Genomic DNA, 21,842 nt, shown 5'->3' on the forward strand with positions numbered 1-21,842 from the left:
GCAGTCAGTATCAGAAAAGTGACAGTTTCTCTCTCTGTAATTATTATAGCAAGCATGTCCAGATCACAACCTCCCAGCTTTCATTTTCTAAAACCCAACACATAACAAACACAATACACTATAAACAAAGAAGTTGTAGATTGTTAAGTTTGACAAATAATAAAATATGCCTTTTATTTAGCAGACATAATACAATGGTGGAATTTCCATGCAGCCATTTTTTCAACTTGAACTCTTCGGGGCAAATGACTGTATAGAATAAGATTCTACATAGTCCACTGCTTACCGTTTAACTAGAGGATTCCACTGCCAACATCAATGTTAAATAATTCCATAGTGACACAACGATGGTCTTTACGTAAAGCACACAAGCCCAGTGAAAATTATGCCATATAACCTTCCAGAAGTTGTGTTGAATCGACCAACGCAGATGTCCTCATTGTCCCCATCTGTAACCAGTAAGTTTCTGTCCTGAGATTCCTAGGCAAGTCTGTTAGAACACCAATTAAAGTTCCGTAAAGAAGAGGAGAACTCGGCAAGGTCCTCCATGTCTTGTCCATGTGATCTGTCAATCCCTCATTCTCTCTATATACAAATACTGAATCCACAGCTCTGTGATTTTTTTATTATTTTTTAACATACAAGACACAAAGGCAGACATATTGTCAGGTTTTCTACCTGACTTTTTATAAGATATTTTTCTCTCTTTTTTTTGCCAAAAAAATGCAAGCAAAAGAAGAAAAAAAAACAACAACAAAAAAAAAAAGAATGGTTGTTCTTCCATACAACCTCATCTTCAATATGAAGACAATCCCAAAAAAAATATTAAAATAAAATTAAAATCAAAGTAGATGGAAGTACGCAGACAGCCTCCCTGATGCAGCAGCAATGTCAAAAATGAGGGTAAACTGGACATCCACGCATGGGTGAAGCTGACTGAATGTGACGTCCGCAATCCCTTCACTATTTGTATTATGGTAAAATGAAGCACCTTTATTTCCTTCTAAAAGCCAAGACACCTATTACTCATTCCATAATTTCCCATAAACACTGATTTTCATTGGAAAATATACACGAATGCAGATTATCTGCCAGTAAATCCATTTTCCTTCTCATATCGCCATTCTTCTCCACTGTGGAATAGATATCCAGTCTATGAGTCTTGCAAGGTTGATGGGAGGCCTACAGTTCCATGACAATGTTATCTCCTGAATTGCAAGGTCAGTTTCTGCCCACTGTCCAATCCAATTCCCTCATCAAGCTCTTCTCCCCACCCTCGAGTACTCCCTGACCCTCACTGTCCCCAGTGTCTCATGCTATAGATGTGGGAGACTGGCTAATTTGGACCCTCATGGATTGAATACAGTTCAGGATTTTTTTCTGGTGTCCAGCTAATGTTATTCCTATTCTCAGGAGGTCCCTGTATAAAAAAAATAAAATAATAATAATAATAATAATTAGCAGGCATATTAAGTTATGTGCAAACCAATTTTCAAGAAAAGACAAAAATATTCATAATATTTCACGTTTTGTTATCAGAACTTTAAATGAAGCTTGCAGAGAGGTACTTGATTAATGCTCTAACACAGCAATATCTATTGTATCTGACACATTATACTGCTAATTGTAATATACTTTAAGGAGATTAATGATCTAAAAGTCAAACATAGAATACATGTAAATGTGACTATAAGCTACCTATTGATATGTTTCCTTAGTAATTAGTCTATCTCTTTGGAAACACTGTAAGGAAGTACTGGTCTCCATTATCTCAATATTGAATACAATATGATGCTAAGAAGAGATTTTGCCCTTGTATTCACTCAATAGCTCTGGCATTCTGAGGGTCACAATGCTATGATCATTAGTACCTAATGGAGTCATTACATACTCTTAATGGAATTGATTTGTTCTAAAAGTAACGGACCAATAGATGTAAATTTATTTGTAGGCTACACCTACTACAAACTTGGTTTAAACAATACACAGATGAAACCAGGTTCCAACTCCAACCCCCTTGCTGTTGTTGGGCTTCATTACCATGGTGTAGAATTCCGCAAACTGAAGACCAACAACTACAAGGCACCCAAGGATTTAGTGGTATTAACTTTAATGAAATCATTTATACAGGTCATGTTTAATGAGGAATAGCACAAGCATATATCCAAAGTGAGCTTTTGGAAACAAATAGTTCAGAAGGCAATGTACATACTCTGTAGTGATCTGGGCAACAAGCTGCAAAGAGGTGAAGCCAGAACTCAGAAAGTTGTCTCTATATTGTCCCATTTTGATAGCGCTTAACCAATCATCTATTGAGGTAAAAGCTGTAAAATCTGGGATGGAGCGATCAAGCAGCGGCTGGGAAGGCCTGCAGTAATGACAAAAAACATTTGATAAATGACCAGCATAGAGTTCTATTTAAGAAACATTTTGCCCTGTAATACTTCATCATCACACAGGAAAGGTATAAGTCGTATCGTGAATTCCTTCTAGAAAGGGTACAATTCAGGCTACAAAAAACATTGTATGCAGCATGCTGTAGTTTAGAGCAGTTGGAGAGATGAAGAATGCCAACCTTTCACGAATGGTTAACAACCTCTGACTTTCTGATGATATGAATAATTATTAGCTGCAATCAATAGGATATGATATCTCATGTAGGATAGTATTTCTTAGACCATTGGTCCAGAACCATTAACCATCCCTGTGTAATGGATAGATGAAAGTACATTTGCACACAATTAGGTAATCCTTAAATATTCAGTCAGTGGTCCCTGAAGAATGGTCTAAGATTTGTAGAAGAAATTACTGCTCAATTATAATTTTGCTCTATACAATCCGATGATGTAAATGGTAGATTCAGATCATATAGAAATGGGTTCTGGTACTTAAGGCATTCAGGCAATAGTGTTTGCAAATCCAATAGATAAAGCACAAGTTACCTGGGCATGATGGGTTCTGTTATCTAACTCTACTTGGTCAGTCTAAACTATTTACTGGGCAGGAATCAAAGTAAACCTCAAATTATAGATTGAGGTTTGCTATAGTGGCCTAAACTTTCGCTTAGCATTCTTGACAATTCACAGTTAGCAAATAACGCATCTGGTCTTGTTACAGATACATGCTTTAGAGATCCAGTTAGATATCAAACACTGCAGAGGATTAAAAATCCATTACTCTATCCAATACATACGTTCAGGTTCTTACCCTGTAAAATATCATATCTTTACCGTATTTAGAAAGGACTTAAGGCAACCCTGCAGTATGCAATTTTCACAATATCCTTAAGAATAGGAGAACTATTGTCGCCGGTAAAACAGGTGATGTTCATAGATACATGGCCATAAAAACACATATTTCTCAACCCCAAGGTTGTTGGCAGAGAAAGGATATATCTAATTCCACCTGTGTGGACAACACAGAGGTAACATGAAAGGTGGAAGGTGGAACATTGGCTAGTATTACTCTTCACTGAGTGAAGAGAAATATGGCTAGCCAGGATGGCATGGTTAAGAACTGCAATGGTATATGGTGTATATTCTTAAATAGGTTACTACTAACTCACAGTGTGCTCAACTTTCTGTTTAACCAAAACAGTCAGAAGAGGACAAAAGCAAGCCAAAACCGCGATGCCTGCGGTATCAGCTCAGACAGAAATATTTAGCAGCTTCGAGCAAACCTTGAAGTACCAACCATCTTACCAATGTGTCTTCATGCTTCTGTTTAAGCTGATAATGCAGCAGTAGAAGAAGGGCAATGGTGCTAATTACAGATACCAGACACAGTTTTATTTTATGCCTTTGATAAAGTAATTTTTTTGGTTCACGTTTGAGCAGAAAAATGAACATGCATGGAGTAAACCGTATACGACCATCTCATGTAGTAGAGGTGGTTTTTTTTTCATTGTTTCTCCTTTCCTCAATGCAAACAGTGAATCTTGAGAATAATTCAAGACATACTTCACCATGTTTGCCATTTTCCCCAGTAAGCACTGTAGTTCCTTCTGAATTTTTTTTTTTTTTCTAATCTGCTACACAGACAAACCTGACTGATTGCATTTCATTACCATCACTTTCTATAATGGGACATAGAACTACAGGTTAAAAAAACAAAACAAAAAAAAAACATTTTGTCAGAAAGAAAGAAGGGTTACGTATATAAAGGATTCCATGGATGGTAGACTGAAACATAAAAATACCTTGAGAATTGGCAACACGTACGATATAGTTTTTGATTCCTCACTGACCACTGTAAAAGTAAAACCTCCACTAACGAGAAAAGGAGATTATAATTAATAATTAATTTAGTACCAACATATTAGTTGGCACTTGTAATAAATTGCTCTGCTGTCTTCAAGCCAGCCAGCAGCAGATTAGACAGTCTGATTAGCTGAACTTGTGTCTAACTTCAATGCCACACATTAGCCAACGATGTGGAGAAATATTTAGAACAGAATATATATCTCTAAGCGATTTGTATCCATATGGCAAGAAATATGTTTAAACGCAGACTTACACAGCAGGGATGGTGGCCACTGTCTTGAGGCTTGCAGGGTTTCGGATCATCTTGTCTAGGGTATTGACAATCTCCCCAAAGCGTGGCCGGCTGTTTCGATCCTTCTGCCAGCAGTCCAGCATGAGCTGATGAAGGGCAGCTGGACAGTCCATAGGGGGTGGCAAGCGATAATCTTGCTCAATAGCATTGATGACCTGCAAGATGATAGATATTCAAAAATCAAAACCAATAATGCCAATCACACACTGGTGAAGAGAAGAACAAGAGGGATAGGAATGTAAAGCAGGGTAATAACAAATGGAGTATAGGGACAGAGTAAGGTCAGCGATTAAGGAGACAGAAAAAAGTTATGTATGATTGTATTTAGAATGGTGACAAATAACAGAGGAGAAATTAGAAGTGCTGTAATTGCAGGAAAACTAGCGAGTGGAGTAAGTGTAAATGTCTAATGGGTAATGATATGGCAAAAGAACATATTGGGGATATGGAGAAGAATGTGTGTAAGAACGCACAACTAAGAGAAATGTATTGATGTATTGGAAATTAGACAGCTCTCAATGCAGTAAGTAAATAGTGAACAATATTTCTCATTAATGTTCACCAAACAAGCTGGATGAGGTTATGTTAAAAGATATCATACATCTTCCAAAAGCTATTACACTTAAAAACCTGCTTCTACACACTATATACACAGACAGACACAAATAAATGGTCCAGCACATGCTCCTTTTTTGGTACTCACAAAGAAAACAGTAACATTTCAGCTACACACTAACCCTTTATCAAGCTTAACACTCTATTGCTCCTACATAATGCCAAGTTCTGTCCAAGCACACAAACAAAGCATTTCCGATAATGGCCAACCAGAGAAGAAAAAAATAAAATCTCTGCAGTGTAATGCAAACCCTGCATTTCCACAAAGCGGCTGAATAAAGTGGTTTATAAACATTGTCTGCAAACTCTTTCAAATGTACAAGAGCTCTCCAACGTGAAAAGGTTATGCGCTTTCAATTCTAAAAAGAATTACCATCACATATGGTAACAGAGATGGCAGATTCAGTGATTTTTTTTTTTTTTGTGTGCGTTAATAATGTCACTAAATACAAAGCTTAGAAGTCCACAGAGAATGTGTCTACTTAAAGAGACACTCCACAGATATAAAAATCTCTGTTTAATAGATGTACCCCAAATGCAAACATGCATGCATTTATTCATGCCATTGCGAGCTCTCCCCTCCTTTCTAAGCCCAAACTTATTGTGGCTGCCCAATCATAGTTTTCCCTATGTAGTTCACGGAGAGGTCTTTGCAAAATAGGTGGCTCTGGGCAATTGAGTTTACCAAACCACGACGTAACCGGACCAAAGACATTCAGGTAGTTTATAAAAATGTAAATTTCTAATGAAATCTGCATTTTTTTGTAAACTGAATAAAAGAGGACACACTCTTCACACATAATGCACTTCAGCATTGGTGTCCTTTTAGAACACTCTCATGTCATAACACACACACACACACACACAAAATGACGCAAGGCAGAAGCAATACTCAAACTAAAATTGCTTTTCATTGAATGAGCAGTAATGCTAGGACAGTCTACAAAATCCACGATAGAACCATTTCTTCATTTTTTTCCCCCATTCTTTTCTACATAATACCACTAATCAGAGGGTTTATTTTTGAAGCTATTAACAACTAATCATTGCATACAACTAAAGACAAATCTACTAGAATTTAAAATGTAATAGGTACTAAAGTACCCAAACAACACTGTTACAGATAAACTATACCGTAAAAAAAAATGCTTTAGATATCCATACTACAACTGATAAACACCTAACTTTCACCACATATTCAAAGAAAAAAAAAAAAGCCATACTGCTCTGATGCACATCAAGCAACCATTATCACTAATTCCTTAACATACTCTAAACAACAATCAGCACGACGCCAGCATTTATACTAAATAACGATCAGTATTAATGTTCTCACAATAATCAAGACTGATACTCGAAACATTATAAAATAACTTTCAGCATGAATGCTTTAATACATTTCTAACAGCGAGCAGCCTTAATACTCTGATTTACTCTAAACAAAAATTTGCATTAATGTTCCAACATGCATTGAACAACAATCAGCATCGATGCTGTAAAACAGGATTAAAAAGGAAGAGAAAAAAAAGCTAAACAAATTCTCGGATACACTGCAATCAGCGAGCAGCACTAATGCTCTAATTTACACAGAACAATCAGTGTTAATTCTCTACCATACACTAAACAATCAGCATTATTGGCCTCACATACATGTATAAAAGAGTAAAATGGATTTTCCAGAGGGGATTCCTATAGTGGTCGTCTGATAAATTCGGAACAACTGGGGGATACCTGAGGCTTTAACTTGGCCTTATTGCCGCTCCAGCAAACAGCCAACATTTAGAAGCACAGAGTGCTTCAATGTACTGGGAAACACAAACAGTCTGAATGCTCCAGTAAACATAAAGTAACATTTGGTACTGATGCATGTTAAGCAACAATCAGTATTAGTGATGTAATGTGCACTAAATGAGCAGAAGCACTAATTCACAGCAAACAGCAATCATCGTACATGCTCCAAATGTGCTCAGAAGCACAAGCAGCCTGAATGCTCCAATAAATACAAAATAACATTCATTACGGATGCACGTTAACCAACAATCAGCATTTCTGATCTACTGTGCAGTAAGCAGCATTATTACGCAGTAAACAGAAAGTATCATTAATGCTCCAATGCACACCCGTCAACAATCAACAGAAATGCTCTAACATGCACTAAATGGCAATCGTCGATGCCCCAATGCACATCAGTCAACTATCAGCAGTAATGCCTTAAAATGCATTAAACAGCAATCATCATAAATGGGTTTATCAAAGGGATGAAATCATCCAGGATAGTGACCCTCTAAATCATTTTAGAATCCATTTCCTGAATCCATTGCGAGACAATATGATTCCTGAGCTCCCCGTGACATCAGAACAGAGATTCATTATTATTATGATATTTATAGAGCGCCGTCAAATTCCGCAGCACTTTACAATAGGTGGACGGACAGACATGTAGTTGTAACCAGACAAGTTGGACACACAGGAACAGAGGGGTTGAGGGCCCTGCTCAATGAGCTTACATGCTAGAGGGAGTGGGGTAAAATGACACAAAAGGTAAGGATAGTATTAGACTAGTGACAGTTGCAGAAGAGGAATCAGTTGGGAGCTATTAACAGTTTCATTGATACGCTTTTATGAAGAAGATGGATTTTTTTGAAGGAGTGGAGACTAGTTGAGCATCTAACGTAGGAGGGAAGCGAGTTCCACAGGAACGGTGCAGCCCTCGAGAAATCTTGAAGGCGAGCATCAGAGGTGGGAGTACGGACAGAAGATAGACGTAAGTCTTCAGAAGATCGTAAGGGCCTAGATGGGACATACTTGTGTATAAGGAGAAAGGACAGTGGGATGGACCAACACCTTAGTCGCATCTGGCGTTAAGTAGGGGCGGATGCGCGCAATGTTTTTGAGATGGAAATGACAGGATTTGTTTTTGAGATGGAAATGACAGGATTTGGCGATAGATTGAACATGAAGGAGAGGTCGGAGTCAAAGAGAACACCTAGGCAATGAGCCTGCGTGGTGGAGCTGATGGTAGCACCGTTGACTTGGAGGGAGACAGACACAGGAGTAACAACACTTGAGGGAGGAAAGACCAGAATTTCAGTTTCGGTCAAGTTTAGTTTAAGGAAGTGGGCAGCCATCCCGTTAGAAACAGCAGAGAGGCAGTTCAGAGACACTAGTCAAGAGGGACGGGGAGAGATCAGGAGAGGACAGGTATATTTGCGTGTCATACGCATAGAAATGATAATGGAAGCCAAAGGAGCTAATGAGTTTACCAAGGGAGGCAGTATAGATGGAGAACAGTAGGGGACCAAGGACTGAACCTTGGGGGACACCAACAGAGAGGAGTTGGGGAGAAGAAGCAGATCCAGAGAAAGAAACACTGAAAGAGCGCTGGGAGCAAGGTTCATAATTTGAAATGTTGTTATTATTAATTCTGGCATTTATAAAGCACCTGCTTATTCTGCAACACTATTTTTATTATTTTTAAAAGGAGGAAATGAAACAATAAATTAGACAATTACAAAATATTACAGGAACAAGCTCACAGTCTAGAGAAGGTGGGGTTTAAAACACAATAAGGGCACCATGGGCGATGGCAACCATACAAGGTGGGAAAGTAGCAGAACTGGAGAGAAGAGTGGAGTGTGGGAATCATGAGAGAGTATCTCACACGGGGTTCCACCGATAGTCATCATTGACCTACGGAAATGCACAACATTTAATAAAGCAAAACTCCAACATGTGCTGAATAACAAATGCACAATTAGCAAAGATCACCTCAGTGCTTTTAATAAAGTCATCAGTGGTCACAATGGTCCAGTAATCATCGATATTCCCAATGGAAAACACAACTGAGTTATCAATCACTTGGATCACTGCGTGTTTGAACATAAACTTTACCACACACTAAAACCAGTATTTAAACGCCAATAATTACTTGTATGAAACATTAGATCCTTAGCTCTTGTATAACGAATATTGAATATCATATGGTGCTTTTATAGCTCTATGGGTAGTAAAGCATCAACGGAGTTGCCGTTCTATAAAAACTGATGTTCTACCTTTTGTGACCAAAACACTGTAAACCATAGATTTGTAGACACAAGTGTTGAAGAACCACCAATAGGAGAAATTTTCATGCCCAAAAGTCAACCAATCAATACTTCTTAGTCCCATTTATACACTGTGGGAATAAAACAGCACTTTGAGCTCACATGGAGAGTTGGTGGAACAGAGTGAAGTTGGATAAATGTGCCGAAGTTATCCTCCAACCAAGCAACGGTGAATTAAACACGCTGATTATCTAGCAAGCAGAGCTCATTCTGTAAATTAGATTAGTAAATTAACATATACAAAGCATCAACTAGTGATCAAATCTATATTAAGTAACAAAAAGTATCAATGCTGGAAAACAGGCAATTAAGAAACAGCTCTGATGCTCTAATACAGTTAACAGCAAATAACCTAATTTTCTGTCACATGCTGACAACATATTAACATGCATTTACTAACAAGCATGACTAATGCTGCAGCATCCGAATTAAAGCTTTCACACACTAAGCAGCATGAATTCTTTAGCACAAATTAAATAGTCAGGGCTAATGTCCCCGTACACCGTAAACAACAAGTATTAACATTGTACAAAGCTTTGTCAAACAGACAAAGCTTTGTAGGACTTGTACTCAAAAAAACAACAGCTTTCAGACTGCGCAGTTGTTCCAGCATTCAAAATGCAAACCTACACGGTCACTAACTCACTGTTAACAACCAGCAATCACAACGTAAATGGCAACATTATTCACGGTCTCTCAAACAAAATGTAAAGGGGCTGCCCATTTATCAAAATGTATATTACAAACTGCACTATCCGTTTAATTGTAAATAACACCCCCCCCCCACGCTGTTCCTCTATCACACTGTATATAGCAAACTGCAGAGTTCTTCCAAAACACTGAAAATAACCTCACAACCTACTGCTCAAACACACTGTAAATAACTAACTGTAGTATTGCACCAACACTATAAATAACAAAACTTTGTGAGATTGCTCACACTGTAAATAGCAAGCTGCACAATACTTAAAAAAAAAAAAAAAAAACTGTGTAAATATATACCAGTGATATCAATGTGTCGTTGCATTCCATTGGAGACTACACAGATTATTGGAGACCTTCTACACACAAAGTGAGGGGAATAACCAGGTATGCAGTGAGAATTCTACTGTTAAATAACATTCTGTTTAATCACACTATAAAACATAAGGTACAGGCAAATGGCACAAAAAATTTAACCAATTTATGGATATTCTTCAGGCTGACCCAAACAACAAATACCTGTATGTTCGAGAGTTTTTTTTAGTTTATTTTTGTTTGTTTATGATGTTGTGTGAGACTAGCCTGAGCTATTTGTTTCGTACATGATATCATTCTCCGTGCGATACAAAACATACAGTAACAGCAGTGATGTGCTTTTAGTAGGAGTTAACTCTTCATTGATATCCCACTCAAAGCTGAGAAATTAAGAAAAAGAGAGAAACATGCGTTGGTCTGAAGTGGGCTGAGATCACTGCTTTACTTGCCTCTGCTTATTCAAGAGTCAACAAAACAGGGAATTGTTACGGTTTGTTTAAACGTCTGCATGGATCACTATGTGCATCTGTTTACATATCATTCTGTGGTCTTATGAATATATGCATGTGTCTCGGCACGTGTGATTGCAATCTATGAAGTGCTGTATAACCTTAGCCTGTGCCCAGTGCAAGCAGGTCTGACTTGCGTGTTTAGGTCATACAGTTCTCAGAGCTACTCGTTACCACTGTACACTTGCTTTAATTACTGCCTAAGACTATGATTCTGCTCTCCCCTCCTGTGTGATTACAGAGGCTCAGAGCGAGGGCAGCCACAGATCCAGGGCTGAGGCAGGTTAATCAAAGCCGCACACTGTTCAGAGCATTGTTCTGCTCTCTCCTTCATTATATCCGCCGCTCACTGCATTACTTTAAAAGCGGAGTATCTCCACCAGCCTGACACATGTTCAAAGCTTCTTCAAGTCCAATTACTTCCCAGCGCACTGGCTGCACTTTCCAATTTTCTTGCTTTATGCGGATTCCTTTCTTCTTTTTCAGCCTGATCCATCAGACACAGCAGTAGTTTCAATGCTCACCCACCAGTCACCCTCCCTCTCCCTCGCTCATTCTGGCTTTGATTTCTGCAATATTGGAACACAGCACTGTGCAGAAATGGCTCAGCTGTACTACCTAGCACCTGGGGGGAAAGCCTTGGCCTCTGCTGCTGGTGGAGATCTGTGTTTTAGTAAGACCTTGTGTACGCTGCCAGAAGAACTGGTGAATAATTCTAACAGATACATTTCAATAGAACAGTATCTACACAGATCAGATTGTACTGGGAGGCTCTACTCTGGGGGTAGCCAAATGGTACTCACCCCAGTCCTCGAAAAACTGCAACTGCCATAATGCTTTCCCAGTTTTTAGACTGTCAAAGCATCCAAAGGTGTTTTGGTTCTATAACTAGAGGGGTCTTCCTTTGGCCAATCTTTCTCGACATGCATGGAAAGAACAAGGACTGAAACATAAATGGAGAGGAAAAATCTGTGTCGCGAGAAAGCTCAGGGGCCTTGTGTGAATGTGCACACATTAGAGTAGAACTCGCCGACAAGGCTTACACACAAGGTTTTTAGACTGTGCACACGCAATTCTAGGATTGTTGTCCGGCACGGTACATATTGTAGTTATGGAGATGCCCAAGAGTGATAGGAGTGGACTTTTTTAACTTTAATTTTGTGATTGTCTTTGAGCTGAATACAAGCCAGGATAAGAACAGATGTTTTTAAATACACTATATTATTGGAGTTGGGTACTTCAAAGAGGTTAACCTCAATGTGGAGAGGTTACACTCTAAAGCCCCATCATCATACTAAACAATTCATTCATTCAACTCATTCATGAGAATGGATATGGCAGAACCGTAATAATATATGCAATTTACCTAAAAAGCCATCATGAAGGAGTTAAGTATTCACTAAGATTTAGGGATGCCAAGTAGGAAACCGGTTTGTTTTGAGACTGAACAAACTGAATTGTGTGTGTGTGCAAAAATGGAAGAATCCAATACTTAAAATTCACCCCTTCGTAGTCTCATTTATTTTACAGCATTTTCTTGCATATAAAAAATAAAAATTAAAAAAAATAGAGGTTGTTTATAACATGGAAATGATTACAAGGTTTTATATGCAAGTTAATTTCTGCACGATTACAGGACGTATATGCCCATCTAGCAGAATAATATGTTTAAAGAAAAAAACTGCATGAAAACTATCACAAGAAGGACTCTACAAAGGACTTTCCTTATCCGGTACCGACTTGCCACAGGTCAGTATAGGTTTCAAAAAACCTGTATTGTATACCACATTCGGATCCCTCAGAATATTACCGCTGTCCATGTTTAACTTGGAAGATAGATAGACAAACAGACAGACTCCATCCTGCTCCATCAGTGTCTACCTCCCTAAACATATCTGATAATGGTAAAGTTTTTTGTTTTATTTTAGATTATATGTTGTAAAAGTTTTGGGTCTTACATCTTGGTTGGACATGTCCCAGTACGGACGTTCTCCAAATGACATCACTTCCCACATGACAATACCGTAGCTCCATACATCACTGGCCGATGTGAATTTGCGGTAAGCAATGGCTTCTGGGGCTGTCCATCTTACTGGTATTTTGCCACCCTGGAAATCATAGGGGAAAAAAAGAGCAGCATTAGATGAATCCGTGTACAGAACAGCATTATTTAAGGTAACCTCTACATGAACGGATATTACATTTGCTAGTAGCATAATATTCTCTAGGACAGATTATTTAATGGACATGGCAAGTGGTCTTATAAAATATAGTTTTTAACTAGCAGAGCACAATGTAACAAGAGTTTATATTAAGCATAACATATTTAGGTCTTTCAGGAACAGTCAGATAGAAATGGATTACGGTATATTCAGGTTCAATATATAATATACCAGTGTAACCTCTACCTCACACACCTGACCCTTGCTCTCTCCTAAAGGGCAGCACTTTACTCTCTCCTCCAGCTCTGCTTCACTCCCACCTTATGTTATTGTTATTTCCTGTCCTAATGTGTTTTATACCCCACCTCCTATAGACTGTTAGCTTGTTTGAGCAGGGTCTTCTTTAACATATCATTGCTGTAAGTTTTCTTGTAATTGTCTTATTTATAGTTAAATCTTACAATATCTTACAATATTGTAAAGCGCTATGGAATCTGTTGGCGCTATATAAATGGCAATAATAATAATAATATTGTATATTGAACCATACTGTAAAAGCCTACTTGCATGAAAATTACTTGGGGGAGGGATAAAATAGAGTAGAAACTTAAAATATGTATATTTAATGCTACAGTAATTTTTAGAATACTGCTAACATCAAACAGACATTCGTTGGACGAATGTCACAATCAATATTGTAAGACAAGACCAATGTGAACAAAGAACAAAGAGTTGGACTGGTGGACTGGTTTGAAAGCTCAGCGAGACTTTTTCCATCATTTTACAGAATAAAACTATTCCAATTCCTTCTGCAATGACGACTGTGTCTGTAATCTGAAGGTGGCAGCTCTGCGACTGGAAGTTAGTTTATTAATATTACTGCTTATTTCAAGGGCGGATGAAAGCTTGACTTGAAGAAACGTATTTAAGCTATTGTGATGTAGAAATCTCATTCGGGGCCTTGGCGCATCTACAGAGCAATGAATTCATCCCTGCCTCCGACTAACAGACGGAAAAGTCCTTTATTCAATCAGCATTTCCAACAAGTAAGGTATGCATTATGTATAGGACTTATGAGAAATTATAAAAGAAAAAAAAAAAGGAGAATGGAAGCAGAAAAACATAAAAAGAAGAACAAGAGATTATACGTAATGTTGACCAGATGTTATTTGAAGTTGCAAACAAATGGGTTTCATTTAAGCAGCCCCCAACTAAATGTAAACTAGATTATCATTTTTAATGTCCGCTGTTTGAATGGCTTTGTTCTGTTATTGATAAAGATTTGGTCCCTTTGATTATTAATAAGAGAAGAGGTAGGGCTCTGTCTGCCATAATGCTCATTAAGACACATTTGTAATTAAGGCCGCAATTTGTTATTTTTGGATAAGCTTTCCAAATGATGTTTTTGGATAAACTTTTAAAAGTATTTCATAGTTTGAAAAATATTTTACTTTTGTTATTGTTTTTATATATTGGTAAAAACAAAATGCTTATAACAAGACGTATTATTTTAAGTTTTACTTAAAAAAAAATATATAAATATATTCTAAAAGTGTATCCAAAAATATACAATAATTTGGAATGCTTATTTAAAAATATTAAATTAAGGCCCAAGTGTCATAAAAAAAATATCAAATTCATAAATGTTGGAATGCCATATATAAGACATTGGTGGTGTGGTTGTACCACTGTGTTATAGATATATAGAATGAATTTGCTGTGCTTTCACAAAACCCAAATGTAGTCTCTTGTTACGTAACCCAAAAAAATTACACAAGTTTGTTAAGAGAGTCCAAAAGCATTTTGGGGCTTTTGGCCAAGCGGCATTTAATGTTCCATTAAATTAAAGTGTATTCTGGAATCTCCAACAGTCTCAGAGGTTCAGCTTATTAAAGACATCTTTCCTACTCGTTGAAGAATTATGGTTTTAATTTTACATTATGTACTTAGCTAATACACTGCTTTCTAACATCCTGCAACCTCTGCAACCATTAAACACAAGGATTTGGGTTCACTGGTGTCAAGTTTACAATAAAACATTTTCATTTCAATAACAAGAAGAAGACCTATTGCACTAAATGTTTACATGAAAATATCTGCAGTGATCTTCACAAGAGAAAGGCAGACCGAAAGAGACTGTAAAAACATGTTCGATATAAATAATATATTATTCAGAGGAGTATAGGTGTTGTTACCAAGGAGCTGGTGTAGGTGGGATCGGAAGTGTCATCCTGCAGATAACGGGACAGCCCAAAATCCGACACTTTGCAGACCAAATTGCTGTTCACCAAGATATTTCGGGCTGCGAGGTCACGATGCACATAGTTCATTTCGGAGAGGTACTTCATTCCAGCTGCAATTCCTCTCAGCATCCCAACCAACTGAATCACAGTGAACTGACCATCATTTTGCTTAAAAAAAAAAAAAAAAAAGAAAAAAATTTTTTTTTTTTTTAAAGTCAATATGCTCCCATCTACCTTAACGAGAGATGTGCAAAGAAATGTCTTGTCACCCAAAATAAATCCGGTTACTTATAAGCCATGCATAATACACAGCTCCATGCACGGAAACATCATTTAGCATATCATTTATTCAACTACCCTGACAGAAACCTACCTGGTTTCATGAATATTTTAGGAAGAAAAAGTGTTTGTGAAAATTGCTACAAGCTACAGTTTTCTTGCACATTTCACAATGCTTCAATGCCACTATACAATAAGGCATGTTTCATTGCAAAAGGAGGGGAATGAGGGATATATTAAATGGAGCGTAGGATATGTGGTATTAAAGGGACACTGCACAGCTCCCTCCCCTCCCCCCAAAAAAGAAAAATATTAAGATCATTCTTTAACAGAATGATCATGCATGCATTTAAAGGAACACTATAGGGTCAGGAACACAACACTTTATTCCTGACCCTATAGTGTTAAAACTGCTATCTAGCGCCCCCCCTCCCCCCCCCGCCCTCTCTCCCCTCCCCCTGTCCCCAATTGCCTCTCTAAATATAGTAAAATCTAACTTGTATTCAAATCTCAAGCTGCTGCCTCTGACCTGTCTGCTGTCTCCTGACATTATCAGAAGTGGTGGTCTGAGCCAATCACAATGCATTCCAATAGAATTGGCTGAGACTGTCAAGTAGGCAGATCAGAGGCAGAGCCAGCACAAGTAAAACATAGCCCTGGCCAATCAACATCTCCTCATTGAGATTAATTAAATGAATGTATCTCTATGAGGAAAGTTCAGAGTCTGCATGCAGAGGGTGGAGACATGGAATAGCTGATACCGGAGAAACTGACGGAAGCCAAGCACAGAGAGATGGACACAGGTTTCTTCAGGAAGGAAGAGATTCTTTATTGGATCACCGATCGGGACTCAGAGGGACTAATGTCACCAAAATACAGCAAGTTCTGAGCCCCGGACAATAGTGCAGGCTCCTTATATAGGCACATAACTCCTCCCATATTAAGCTCTACCCGCACATTCTCTTGACCAATCAATACAAATAAGAATTAACTTCCTGCTTGACCGCATGGCCTGTCCAGCACAATGGAGGAGGGGAATACTACATCCTGTATTCTTGCACATGCTCCGTACACTACTGATCGTATCTTGCCTCGTGCAACCAACTGATCGACACGTCAGCATATGCACGTACACATGCCACGTGGTAATCTCGGCCTACTAAATTTATTTTTACAGAGATTCCACCACATAGCAGTGCTGCATACTAGGCAGGACTGCCCCAGGAAGCGCCTCTAGTAGTCATCTGAGGAGTGGCCAATGGATGTATGCCTAGGATATAATGTAGACACTGCATTCTCTCTGAAAAGACAGTGTTTATTGCAAAATGCCTGAAGGAATGATTCTACTCATCAGAACAAATGCAATAAGCTGTAGTTGTTCTGGTGACTACAGTGTCCCTTTAATTATGCATTTATAATTGGGGTAAATATATAATATATATATTTATATAAAAAAACTTGCAATTTTATTGAAATACTTAATGAGGAGTATTTTAAAATATAAATGGGGGACCACAAAAGAGTTTGGGGAAGTAAAAGGCTAAAGAGAAGAATATGGAGGGTGGGGAAAAAAAGCATTTATATCAGAGATTGAAGGGCTTACAGGAAGCTATGGGACTTTTTATCTTCATTTCTGTCCCTACATAACCCTCATAAAAACACACACAATGAACATACTGCCCTATATCAATAAAAATATAGATGTCTGGAGACATAGCAGAGTGAATTTGAAGATAAAGTACCAGCCAACAGCAAGCTACATATGACCTAAAAAAGCTAATTTCAGCCTTCAGATAAAAATAGAGATATTAATTGGTACCTCGGCTCCTCCGGAAAATAGGTTAGTGGATCCAATCCACTGAGATTTCATATGTTTCAACAGGAATGTAACACACAGTAGAGTAGATTTAAGGTTCAATGTGTTTAATGAATCCATGTGACATGGGTCAGATATTTAGCTATGTGATTTTCTAGTTAACAACGGAACATTATTTTATAAATATATAGGCACCCCTTCTAAATTAGTGGTGCAACTATTTCAGTCACACGTATTACTGACAGATGGATAATCTCAAGCATGCCCATATTATACATATATAGACAAACATTGGCAGTAGAAAGGCATATAGTAAAGAGCTCAGTGACTTTCATAGGATGTTACTTTTATAACACATTAAATCAGAATCATGCCATCCTTTAACTCCACCAATTAGATCTCAGCACAGTTCACAGACAAAGAATAGTAAAGCACGTCATAACAGTTAATCAATGGTTGCAGCGCACACTAGTCTCCGAAACGGTTTACCAGAACAATTTGAAATGGATTAGGTTCTCTATGTGTAATGCTTTGACTAGTGGTCACTTCCACTAAACTTTGAGGTCGAAGAAATGTATCATTAAGAGGGGCAAATCATGGTCACCATCTAGAAGTCCAAGACTGGGCCTAGTGAACACTAGGAGAATGCTGCTCTCCTGAATGCATTGTGTCAACTGTATAATTTGGTGAAGGAAGAATAAGGATCTGCAGTTTTTCCTGATGGTTTAGTCTTTGTTTACATATACTCAGAGAAAAAAAGGAATATACTATGTTATATACGATAGGGGAAAATTAACACACACACACACAGACACACACACTCAAACATAAACTATAGGGTAAACATTATCTCCTATTATTTGAATGCTTAATACAAATAATACATTAAAAATAGTGCAAAAATCATTTTAGAAATAACATTTTACATTTTCTAATGCTAAAGAAACACATGGCAAGAGTGCTCACTCGAATGCAGCATGTGCATACTGCATGTACGATCAACTTGAACACAGTACTGAGAGTTCTGGGCCGCCTGATTGACTGCAACGGTAGGCTGTTTAACTCTAGGGATTTTTTAATCAATCACAGCAATCATATTCATACGATTTTGTGCAGGGTGCTCTGTGCATCATCAATTTCGATATCATAGTTGTTATGGTGCTTAAAGTGACCATTTAATTTAGTAATCAGTATTTAGAATGCATTGACTCAGCTTGTAAACTCAATCAGGTCGCTGTCCAGGGTGCTGATTGAAAGAGAAAAATCAAGCTTCATGGAAGAGAAAGCCAACCTTTGCACTCCAAATATTTGGGGACTTTTGTCAATGGGCTGAGCATCATAGCAAATATAATTCACCAAACTAAAGTGCAATAATTCTTCAGCTCACAATATCCAGGTTCCAGGGTTTTTCATTATTTAATATCATACTAAAAACAGAAGTAAAAATAGAAGGCTCCTGCATGTAAAAATGTATATAAAACATACTTTCTCTTAATTGAATGCTTAGCACCTACTGAACATGAAGTTGTGTTTTAAATGTTGTTAAATACAAATCCTTTCATGTTTCATAAGCCTCAGGAAATGAAACATAACAACTACGGATGTGGCCATGGAGTGGGCTTAAAGGATCACTATAAGGTCAGGAGCACAAACATGTATTCCTGACCCTATAGTGTTAACACCACAATCTAGCCCCCCTGACCCCTCATGCCTCCATAAATATAGTAAAATCTTACTGTATTCAAGCCAGAAACTGTAGATCTGCATGCCTCAAAAAAACAAGCAGTCTGCTGACATCATCAGAAGTGTTTGGACTTATCCAATCACAATGCTTCCCCATAAGATTGGCAGAGACTGACAAAGAGGCAGATCAGGGGCAGAGCCAGCATGATTCAAACACAGCCCTGGCCAATCAGCATCTCCTCGTAGAGATAAATTGAATCAATGTATCTCTATGAGGAAAGTTCAGTGTCTGCATGCAGAGGGAGGAGATACTGAATGTTTGGATGGATTTTAGGCAGCCATGACCCAGGAAGGATCTCTTACAGCTATCTAAGGAGTGGCCAGTGAAGTTCTCACTCGGCTGTAATGTAAACACTGCATTTTCTCTGAAACAACAGTGTTTACAGCAAAAAGCCTGAAGGTAATGATTCTACACACCAGAACAACTACAATAAGCTGTAGTTGTTCTGGTGACTATAGTGTCCCTTTAATCAGGCACCTTCAGGCATGTCAGGTACCTACAGGGTTCAACAAAGAATCAAGAAACAAGGGCATAGCCAAGAGCTTCTAATGCCGTGTCTGTAATGCTAGTTCAACATCCAACCTGCCCACTGCATTGAGCAGGCATCTGTTAATACGAATGTATCAATGGAAATATATATCACATTGTAGCAACATTCATCCTTGTGGAAATGAGAGCATAGTCTGCTAATTTATATAGCAATGTGTGAAATGCAGCATAATTCTGTTAACTTATCCTCATACAGCCTCTGTTGCGAACTCAGCTTGAATGTTCTACAAAGTAGGTTATAGAGTATATTTACATCAGTCGATGTTAACACATTATGCAGCATGTAATTCAGAAAAAGAGTTGAAGAGCTTAAAGAGGAAGTTCATCAGAACCATCTAAGATGTAAATTTCTGTAGACTCGAGCACCTTAAAATGGACAGATCTCATAGTAATGAGTGAAACGAAGCTTTATACAACACAGTAGTGGAATCTGTTCTGAGGATATCACCAAATCCTAGGCATGAGAAAAATCCATTTGGAATTTTGAAGCACATATCGGTAACATACTGATTAGTCTATCTCTCTATTATATCTTCAAAGAAGAATGGCAGACAGACACAAATACACACACAGAAAGATGATGAGAGAAAGTCACAGGTGACTGGTGGTAAATGCAATACTTTATTGCAAATTTCAAGCAAAAATAGCTGAAACATTCCCAAACTCAAGTTATAGTTTCAGATTTTCTACCAACAATTTGACAAGGACCCATTGTAGGGCCGAAACAATGCAATGTACTTGGTTCCAATAAGTTTACCTTACTGAGCTTTGGAGTGCCTGGACCTTTCTTTTCTTTAGATTGGCTATTTTAGTCTGAATTTTGGTTTTACATTTACCACCATTTACTATTTAGTAAACAAACTGCAAAGAAACACACCTAAAGCTCAAAAAAATAAAAAATTAAATAAAATACTTTTTGGGAGATAAAATAATACAGTATTAGCTTTTTGGTTTGTTTTTGTCGTTTTCATGTAGCAAGACTTCATTTGCAGCCTTGCCACATTAAAACTACCATATGTTTGTTCATTAAGTGGCACAGATGGTATAGTTTAAGATACCCAATAACTTTAGTATTTTTATTCTGTTCTTATACAATATGTGTACTATCCACTTTAACCATCGGTTCTCTAACTCTAGCAATTTACCCGTAGAAAGGAATCCAGTGCTCCATTCTCCATGAACTCTGTGATGATCATAACTGGGCGACTTTTGGTCACAACACCTTCCAGACGAATGATGTTTGGGTGATCAAACTGACCCATGATGCTGGCTTCACTCAGAAAGTCTCGCCTCTGCTTTTCTGAATATCCAGCCTTCAGCGTCTTGATGGCAACATAGATTTCCCTTTTTCCAGGGAGTTTCAGTCGACCTTTATATACTTCCCCAAATTCTCCTGCAGACAATAATGGTAAACCCACCAATTGGTTAACGCAAGATGTGCACAATAGGAAATACATTCTAGAAATGTCTGCAATTGTTGGGTTCTGTTTTTTTTTTTTTTTGGAGGGGGGGGGGGGTTTGGAGGTGGATATGAGGGGGGATATAAATCCATTTCTCTCTCTTTTTAAAAAAAAAAAAAATACATTTTATACAGTATACATTTTATAAAGTTCAAATTGAATTAGACAGAGGAGAAGGAAAATTTAAGGGGTTAAAAAGGTATGACAAGCAAAAAAAAATACAAAATTATAGAGTGTTGCATGGCATTAAAAGCAAGAGAATGACAGCCACAGTGCACAGCCTATGGTAATTTAAAAAACAAAAAAGTGATGTTTTATTGGGACCCACCAGCCCCTATCACTTCCTCGATCTTCACAAAAGAGACATCAATTTCTTTGGCAAATTCTCTCACAGCTTCATTAGGATCCTCATATGTGAATGGATCAATGTATATCTTCATCCCGGGAGAACCTACAGAATAGAAACAGGCCAGAGTGGGTCACCTAAAAAAAAAAATCTTTGAACCAAAGTATCCTAACAAACAATGTCTGGCCCACCATCTTGTAACAATGTAAACAGACTGCAGGGTGCCCAGGTAGATGTTAGAATGACTTGAGACTTTTTTTTTAGCAGCACATATGCACATATTTTTTATTTTACAAAATACACCTTTGTTTTTGGGGGATTTTTTTTTAAACAAAAGTAAATAAACAACACAAAACCTAAACAGCAAGTTGGTATCAAATAAGCTTAATTCTACTCAGACTATGCTTGGCATGGGGAGAAATGAGTATCTGATATGGCCATTCCC

At 37.8% G+C, this 21,842-nt stretch overlaps 1 protein-coding gene across 2 annotated transcripts in view; it reads right to left on the minus strand.

Moving 5' to 3' along the window:
• The window catches only part of EPHB1 (EPH receptor B1), a 249,680-nt gene that overhangs the window by 30,845 nt on the left and 196,993 nt on the right, over positions 1–21,842 (minus strand). The window contains exons 10-16 of one of the 2 annotated variants that reach the window (XR_010086583.1): positions 21,380–21,502; positions 20,737–20,984; positions 15,156–15,371; positions 12,757–12,906; positions 4,516–4,709; positions 2,213–2,368; positions 287–1,420 (exon numbers count right to left, since the gene is read on the minus strand). Coding sequence is in view for 1 of the 2 variants with exons in the window: in XM_063442245.1 (XP_063298315.1) it covers positions 1,312–1,420; positions 2,213–2,368; positions 4,516–4,709; positions 12,757–12,906; positions 15,156–15,371; positions 20,737–20,984; positions 21,380–21,502 (1,196 nt within the window). In the remaining variant the exon portion in view is untranslated. Of the gene's footprint in view, positions 1–52; positions 1,421–2,212; positions 2,369–4,515; positions 4,710–12,756; positions 12,907–15,155; positions 15,372–20,736; positions 20,985–21,379; positions 21,503–21,842 lie in introns of those variants that run through there. The other variant, XM_063442245.1, reaches the window with a different exon arrangement.

The sequence above is a fragment of the Pelobates fuscus genome, chromosome 2, assembly GCF_036172605.1.
Source record: "Pelobates fuscus isolate aPelFus1 chromosome 2, aPelFus1.pri, whole genome shotgun sequence".
Classification (NCBI taxonomy): Eukaryota; Metazoa; Chordata; class Amphibia; order Anura; family Pelobatidae; genus Pelobates; species Pelobates fuscus.